Source organism: Physella acuta, unplaced genomic scaffold (assembly GCF_028476545.2).
Source record: "Physella acuta isolate Inbredline_101_S28 unplaced genomic scaffold, ASM2847654v3 ptg001176l, whole genome shotgun sequence".
In the NCBI taxonomy this organism is placed as follows: domain Eukaryota; kingdom Metazoa; phylum Mollusca; class Gastropoda; family Physidae; genus Physella; species Physella acuta.
In genome coordinates this window covers 148,142-156,640 of record NW_026732693.1, presented here as the reverse complement: position 1 = coordinate 156,640, position 8,499 = coordinate 148,142, and the positions used below count along the sequence as shown (strand labels likewise).

The window sequence follows — 8,499 nt, the reverse complement described above, 5'->3', positions numbered from 1 at the left end:
TAGCATGGAGTGTGTCACTACCAGCATGTAGCATGGAGTGTGTCACCAGCATGTATCATTGACTGTGTCACTAACTATGTAGAATTAGCAGAGATTGTGTCACCAGCATCTAGCAGGGAGTGTGTCTATGGCAGGGAGTGAGTCACCACTATGATACAAATCGCAATACTTGGTAAACAGTAGGCTCACAAACTAGGCTAGTATATTTCAGTTACAGATTAAATTAAAAAAAAGAATGTTGCGACCAGTAGGTTATCACTGAATGAGAAAGGAAAGAAAAACATTATAATGAATATAAAAAATAAACAGACGAGTCTGGTTGTTATAATCGTCAGCTTGACACATTTACGATGTTTTGATTGGTTCGCTTTATTATAAGCTGTTTTTACTAGTTTTACGTGCTAAATCTTGATGCTATATTAATATTTTAGTTTTATTGCAGGGGAAGGTTTTAAACTGCTGGATCCGCTATCTATAAACAAACCATTTTTCGTTTTAATTTTTTCAGAAAAAAAAATAATTTCACTTATAAAAGGCAACAACAAACAATTTTTAAAATTTCACATTACAAACTGTGTAATTGGTTTCAACGGGTAAAAAGTAAAACTGTATTAACTTGGTATGGTTTGTTGCGTGTAGTGAATATATTATTGTTCACGTTGTATTCAATGTAGTATATGTTTGCCAACGCTAGAACTGTTAGGACTTAACGGTCGAATGATGATCCAGTTTTTAAATCTCAGTGCTGTGAGCCCCTGGAGCACGTTCAACCTACATTCCCCCCCCCCCCGCCACTCAACGACCTCGGGGGGATAATGTCTGAAAGAAAACCTCATGGCGATTGTAGTTGTAGACTGGACAAATTAGCCGATTATAAGGACAAGCCAAATGATAGATATCAAAATAAGCATGCAAATTAAGCAGGTCAAAGACTATATATATTTGAATAAACGTATGTTTTATGAAGTGACTGGCCATCGGATCAAATGTGGTCTTTCATCGAGCCACTAGCTGTCTGAGTACTTTACCGACAGACTATCATGCATCGATAGTGTACTCCCCAATCACTCATTGTTATACACTCCAGAGGCATAGTAAGGAGGGGCGGGGGGTACATATGCCCCCGGGCGCTGATCTTAGGGGGCGCCAAAATGGGTTGTAAAAACAAATTAAAATGTAATATTTTATCTGCATTTTTGCATTATAAATATAAAAAAAAATATATGGTGTGCAAATCGAAAGTTTGAGGGGGGGGGTACACATTGGAAATTGAAAGGTTGCTCCCGAGGGAGGCGCCAAATTGAAAGTTTGTCCCCGGGCGCCGGGAAGGGTCGCTACGCCTCTGATAGACTCCAATATAGAATGTTACCAAATTGTTACTTAACTCTGAGAGTCTATGTGGGGTTTTTGAGGAGATTATCAACGGTACGATACTACTAAATCGATACCGGTACTTGTAGTCTTAGTGTAAGGATTAGGCTTAACGGTCTTGCCCGAATTGTTATCAGCGTTGTGGTTTAAATATTAATTCACAGCCAATCCAGCATATCAAACAGATACAAAAACTTAACCCTTATCTAGTGTTTATACTCACACATTAAAAACACGCAATCCTTTGGTCCAAAAATTAGATCCCACTTTATCTCTCTTACGGATACAATGAAAGCGGTGTTGTAACACTTCGTCTAAAAAAAGACTTGTTTTTACTAGTTAAAACACTTAGTCATATCACAGATGTTCAGCATTAGGCGCTCCGTGACTTATCGGTGTGTTGTGAATTAATAAATTAACGAGTTATATAACTAGTTCTTCACGTGGTACGGTTTTAGCACAAAGAATGATAAACAAAGACGTAGTTACATTTGCTGCTAGTCATTAAGCGGTTTAGCTGGTCGTGTGTCGAATCCAGTGTTTCTTCCAGATTTTTTCTCTGGGGGGAGGGGGGGGGGGGCGGTCACTGTTAAAAGTATATGTTTTCTATATAATTTCCATATCTTTTTGGGGTTGGGGGGGGGGGGCGGTAGAGCTTAAAAATGACAGCAATTCGCGAACTGGCCGTGATGCCCTGGTCAATGTCCGATGTAGGCTGCGGTAAGATGGCGTGTTACTTATTCTGGCTGCGTTTTTATTGTGTGCAATGTATTTCTCGACTCGTGTTTGTATAATATATATAATCTTCAAGACCTGTCACCCCATAATATATACCAACACACCCTGCTGGCCGCCCCTCCCCTCTGTATTTAAAGTAGACAGCAAAAGCCTACTTGTTTAAAGATTATAGAATATTCACCAAGCTGATAAACAATTTTACTCTAAGTTTTGATATAGATCAACATCTAATTATTCTACTTGTTCATTGTTCACAATATTTTTCTTTAAAGTTTAAATATGATGGCCGATTAAAAAAAAATTTTTGGTTTTGATTTAGTTTCAAAGTAGAAAATTTGAAAAAAAAAATTCTTTTAAATGCTTTTACTAGATCTAGAAGTTAGGATTCATCATTAACAGACGTCACGCTTTTTTTGACGATTCCAACCCTCTGCTCATCCTCACACTTCGTCGCAAAATGCCAGACACAGAAAACTAAAATGACGTAACATTTCGTCCTAGATTCCCCATCAGCAATTCAGCTTTTGTTTATAAAACAGGCCAATTTCGTTATAAACTGGTTTCTGAGCTCGGTCAACAAGAAGTAGCCTATATTATATTAATCAATTCCTATTACTATAAGGTAAAATTTATTTAAAAAAAAAAAAAGCTTTAAAAAACACACGAAACAACGGCTCAAGGTCAGTTTGTAGCATTACTTTTAATTTAAAGAAGCAAATGTGAGTGGTCACACATTCTGACCCCTCACCCCCTTCCAAGAATCACATAATTCCGACCCCCCCCTCCCCGTAAGCCCTTGACGTCGTATACGTAGGCCTACGACCCCATAAAACCGAGAAAAGGTTGTCAACCTTTACCCTACCTCAGTGGCGTAGCGAGGTCGGGTGTCACCCGGTTCGGCACTTAATGGTGTCACCCCCTAGAGGCGTAGCGACCCTTCCTGGGGACAAACTTTCAAATTTTCGATTTGCACCCCCCCCCCCCCTCAAGTTTTTCTCTATATATTTAGCTATTTTTTGCCTTGGTGTCACCCCCCTAAATGGGTTCACCCGGTGCGTTCCGCACCCCCGCCCACCCACACCCTCGCTACGCCTCTGCCCTACCTAGGCTAGGCCTAGATTTTTTTTTTTATCTTTTAGGCAAAGAGCGCGCGGCAGTTATGGTTGCAAGTGCACGTTTGCAGTTTGGCATTTCCAATTTTAAAAAAAAATAGAAACATTCTTTTAGATTTGATGTGTAATTGTTTTTAAAAGAATAAATATAATATTAAAAAAAATTAAGATCCAATACAAAGTTTCAAAATTGAAACAATGTCGTTTTGGAGCAACAACTGCATCTTAAAGTATTATACAAATGGAATTAACCTCTTGAAGTATTACAATTGCTAGGGATTCTTTTAAAATCTGGCCATATCCATCCAACTTCCATTCAAAATGAGGGCGTGCTGATAGCGTGCAAATCTCAGGCAATTTCCCGCAAGATAAAGTACCTTTGCGGTTTGTCTGCTAAACTTCTAGACTAGCTACACTATTTCAGTAGTAATACTAGATTTCTAGAACATAGAATCTAATCTAGATCTAGATGTTGATCTTTTAGGCTAACCTAGATGTAGATTTAAATTTTTTAAATATTTTTACAACACATTTGGTCATTTGGGGGCATTTTAAATTAGAAATCGATCTATTCTAGAATAAAGATTCTACATCAGATTTTTACCACCAGTCAAAATAATACCCCCCCCCCCACCCCGTCGCAAGTTTAATTTATTTATTGGGATTTAGATCTTGACCAGTGGTTCTTAACCTTTTTAAAGGTAGCAAATCCCACTAGATCTAGTTCCTAATACGCATTCACCAAACCCTTATGACTAGATCTAGATTCTAGATCTAGGTCTAACTTATATTATCTGCTATGACAAAATATTAAAATAAATATATCTAGATCTATATGATCATGACTTTGGTGTGTGTCTTGACCTACGTCGAACCCCTGAAGCCTGAAATTAATTCACCCAACCCCTGCCTGGGGTTCAGTCTAATCCACTGATCTAGACTCTTAAAGACAGAAGTAGAATCCAAAGTAAATAGATCTAGATCTAGAATCTATAATCTATAGAAATTTAGATGTCTATCTATCTAGCTAGGCCTAGCTACAGCAGTAGCTAGATCTAGATATGGAATCTAGATCTAGTAGTAAAAAAATTGTTTTAAAATAGTGGCAAATCTAGATCTAGAATCTAAATCTAGATCTAATTGTAAGACGAAATAGATTTAGTCAGATCCTAGACCTAGAGAATCTATGGTTAGGCAAAGCCCCCCCCCCCCCCCCCCCGAAGAGATGCCTGGAAGAAACTCTGGCCTTAACTCTAATACTAATGTGCCTTAACTTCGCCTTATATAATACAAATCTAGCAAGTAATTAGTTGCTTTGTTTTCTTTATCTGTTAGTTGCATTAGAAAATGGCAGGCGCCCTCAAATCTTCAGGCACTAGAGATGATGACAAGAATGAGATTGAAGAAATGTTTGACTCAAACAGCTTTCATCAAAATGATATTGGTAATGTGCCAAAAACTGAGCCAGATTCAGACGAGCAAGCTGAAATAGGTTCTGAATTTCAGGTAGTCCCATTCATAAAATGTCTACATTAAAATTAAACTGTTTACCATGTTTTGCTGGCCACTTATTTAATGTTGTTTATTTTTTGTGTGTGATGACTATTGAATTATGTTGTGTTTCTGTAGGCAAACATCACAAGTGACAATATGTACAGAAATGGCATCCCAGCATATTCTATTGTTCTCTACAAGCAGGATCCAACGCCTGGGAATTTACATGATTTGGATCCCATGCTGTAATGTGTTATTTTTTTTTTTTTTGAAAAAGTAACTTTTTCAAAGTATTCATTTTAAAAGTAAATACTATAAAACTATTCAGTGATCTAAATGATTATTGAATAAACTCTCAACATTTGTATAAGTTATGTCAGGTTTACAGCTTATATGGTTTTTCTTAATTTAACAGATAAATTTAACAGTTTTAGAGAATAAATAAAAGGCCGATTCTAGCCGGAATCAGATACGCATGCGCAATGGAGAGAAACTACGACTTGCCTTAGCGGCGATGTTTTCGATGGTACTGCGCATGCGTGTGTTTACAACCGCAGAACCCTAACACCAACCCTAATCCTATCCTTAACCCTAACCCTATCCCTAATCCTACCCCTAACCCTCATTCTAGCCCTAACCCTAGGTCACTGCGCATGCGCAGAGCTATCTTTTGCCAACTAAGTGGAGACGTTGGGGAGAAAAATCTTCTTCCGAGTAGACACTTCTTAAATAAAAATTATGATAATGGCCTAGTTTTTAAAACTTTTTTAAAAATTTGAATGTTGCTTTGTGATCCTGTACATCAGTGTAAAAAAATAATCTTCAGATCTCAGCCATCTAGTTCACCTGCTCCAGCTGCTACAAGTGTACCCAAGTTACAGCCATTTTTACTAGCACAGAATCAGCAAGAGGCCCACTCTTTTATCTCTGCAAATCAATTTCCAACCATGGTCAACAATAATCCCATGTTGCTCAATGCTCAACAGATGGATCCTTTGTGGTAAGGATTTTAAAATTTGTAAAGTTTATAAACACATAGGCAAGACTTATGCATCAGTGGGTTTTTCATTTATTTATTTTTTGCTGCTGGTGTTACTGTCAAGTTGTGATGCTGGCAGAAACATAGCTATGATATGGTTTTATTTTTGTTACAAGTACCAAAGAAGCAGTTTTTACATCAACATTTTGATTGGTTACAATTGTTGCAACATACTGCATTATCTAGATCGTTGAAAACATGCATTTAATTTCCAGTTAAGCAGTTTTAAATTTATTTTCCATTGATGAATTATATTTTCAGGGTTCAGATTTTGTCAAATATATTATCCAGACCAACAGAGAAACAAACTTCTGAAAGTAATGGAAATGCCCCAGTGATACCTAGTGGGATTTACCCTAATGTGGCATGTCCCACCAACAAAACAAATGGAACTCTAAATCAGTTTAAAGTGACTGTGGCCAACAATGGACATGGTTCAAATGATGAGAACAGCAATGTTAAATTATTGTTGAGAGGATCACAGAACAAAAACCTGTCCAGCTATGGCAGGAATAACTCTACCACCAAGCCAGCTAAAGGTAAGGGGTCTTCCATTTCTGGTGTCCTCTTGGAGGGAAGGAGCGGTCTGAAATTTTTTGTCATTAACATCCGTTATAGTTACATGGACTGTAGGTGATGTTGTTCATATTTTAACAAGTTTTTATCTCATTCAATTGTTCCTTTCGCAGGTCAGTTTATCTTGTTGTCTCCCACATCATATACTTCAGAACTTCAGGTGAGGCCCATGACACCCAGTGGACCAGGAAATCCTGGAGCAGTTGGTTTTATTCCTATACCAAACAACAAGGTCTATTCACCAATTTTGTTCAATATTTTAGACAGTTGAATTGTTGGATTAGTTTAAAAACTTAATTATAATTTTTAAAATGTTCTGCTTGTAAACAAAAAGGCTTTTTAAATTGCACTGAAATTAAAATATTCCATTTTTTATATTGTCTCACTTATTCTATCAATTTCTATTTTTAAACACCAGTTATTTTGAGCTATTTTAACATCATCAATATATTTTTAAAAAAAAAGTATTTTTTTTTCATAACTGAATTAAATGGAAATTTGAAAACTGATTGTACTTAAATTGGTGCCTAATGAATGAATATAATTTCAGTTTAACCCTACTGGCAGCTGCTTCATGAACATAAACAGAAATAAGGAAGAATGTCAGCAACCCAGTCCTTTAAATCTTGATGTCAACATGATAAGAAAAGTAAAATAATTTGTACATTGTCTAGCTTATGCAATGCAAATACTTGTTACAAGCTTTTGAGTGTTTTGTTTGGTTAAGTTTATCAATGAACGTAATGATTTTAAAATCTGTACAAGGACTCATATTTATTTTTTGTACAGGTAGATGGAAGTCTAGATAGTAATAAATTGTCAGAGTATAACCTTCCAGTTTTGCCAAATTCCCCTGTCATTGAACATGATGGGGTTGGACCAATGAGAGAGAGTCATAATATGAAGGAACGTAGAAGGAGGTAAAAAATAACTATTGGACTAACAATTCATGTGTTAATCAGATGCAACTTTTCAATAAGGACATTCTAGTTTTCCTTTTCAGGAAAATTTTCCACCAAATATTGACAAGCTAAATTTAAAAAAAACTTGTCCTAAAATTAACATTAAAATGTAATCAGAAACCTGGCTATGCATCCTGTTTCCCATTTTTTCATCTCTTTCTATGGCTAATATTAGGTGGTCACTTACATCTCTGGTTAACAATTAAATGAGCTTGGTACAATTTATATAACATAAATTAAAAAGTACTCAACCAAATAGCCATCATGTATGATTTATTATTTAAAATATAGCTTTAACATAACTATACTATATGATTGTACATTAATTTTATTTAAGGGCCAGAATTAAAGATGCCTGTAACCTGATGCGCCAGCTAGTACCTGGGATGTCAAAGAAAACAGACAAGGCCACTGTGTTTGAGTTTTCAGCTAGATATATTCATTTTCTCAAGTCTTTTGTGGGTGCAACCATTGATAAGGTATTGTTTACAGAACACTAGTATGTCATTCAGCTTAGATATTTACCCCACAGATACCTTATGTTCAAATTAATTTTTTTCACAGGAATTCCTTTTGAAATATAACCCTTACTGATACCCACATCTGGAAGGAAGATATATTTATACTGCTACATCATTGGTTTATCGAAGGCAGTTCACACAGTATCTTTCTGTGGCAATGGTGTATTGAACCCACAGTTAAATTTGAGACAGTTTTGATGTACAAAGAATGTTTTTATTTAAAGCTTCATACTGGAATTATTTCAATGTAGAGTTGCTGTGAATATGTTTATAGTATTACACTATTCCATTAAAATGTGAATAAAGAGAAGGTATTTATTAACATTTGTATTTATTTTAATTCATTCTTTCATTTGTGAATCAGAATTAAGTAATTATTTTTGCTTTAAATTAACTTCCAAATTGGTAATAGTAGCCCTTTCTGCCTATGTAAAACAACCTGAACCCAGTTGTATTGGGCCTAAAGCATCAGACTTAAGTAATATGCAAAAACATGTTTTACGGAATGGTGACAGTCTAGGTTGATTAGGTATATTTCTAGATTTGTGTCTACCAGATACCTGACTGAAAGTAAAGATGGGGCCCTTAGTATGATGTATGAGTCACAGCAATGAGTGACTACTTTATATGCTGCACCCAATTGGTTAAACAGAGTTCACTAAATTGTAAAAATAAGATCCAATTCC

General features: G+C 36.0%; 1 protein-coding gene across 1 annotated transcript; it reads left to right on the top strand.

Annotated features, from left to right (window-relative positions):
* The first annotated feature begins 4,553 nt into the window (after positions 1–4,553).
* On the top strand, positions 4,554–8,124 carry LOC131956795 (uncharacterized). Its single transcript, XM_059321395.1, has 9 exons — positions 4,554–4,727; positions 4,851–4,960; positions 5,542–5,715; positions 6,016–6,293; positions 6,444–6,562; positions 6,881–6,979; positions 7,120–7,250; positions 7,630–7,771; positions 7,857–8,124. The coding sequence occupies exons 1-9, from the start codon at positions 4,569–4,571 to the stop codon at positions 7,884–7,886; spliced, it is 1,242 nt and encodes a 413-aa protein (XP_059177378.1). The 5' UTR covers positions 4,554–4,568; the 3' UTR covers positions 7,887–8,124.
* The last annotated feature ends 375 nt before the right edge of the window (positions 8,125–8,499 follow it).

What these genes read in the sequence shown, in the direction of transcription:
- LOC131956795 (XM_059321395.1), top strand. Translation starts at nt 4,569, where the DNA reads ATGGCAGGCGCCCTCAAATCTTCAGGCACTAGAGATGATGACAAGAAT. An exon ending in CATGATTTGGATCCCATGCT is followed by an intron (nt 4,961 to 5,541) that starts GTAATGTGTTAT and finishes AATAATCTTCAG; the next exon opens with ATCTCAGCCATCTAGTTCAC. An exon ending in ATGTCAACATGATAAGAAAA is followed by an intron (nt 6,980 to 7,119) that starts GTAAAATAATTT and finishes TTTTTTGTACAG; the next exon opens with GTAGATGGAAGTCTAGATAG.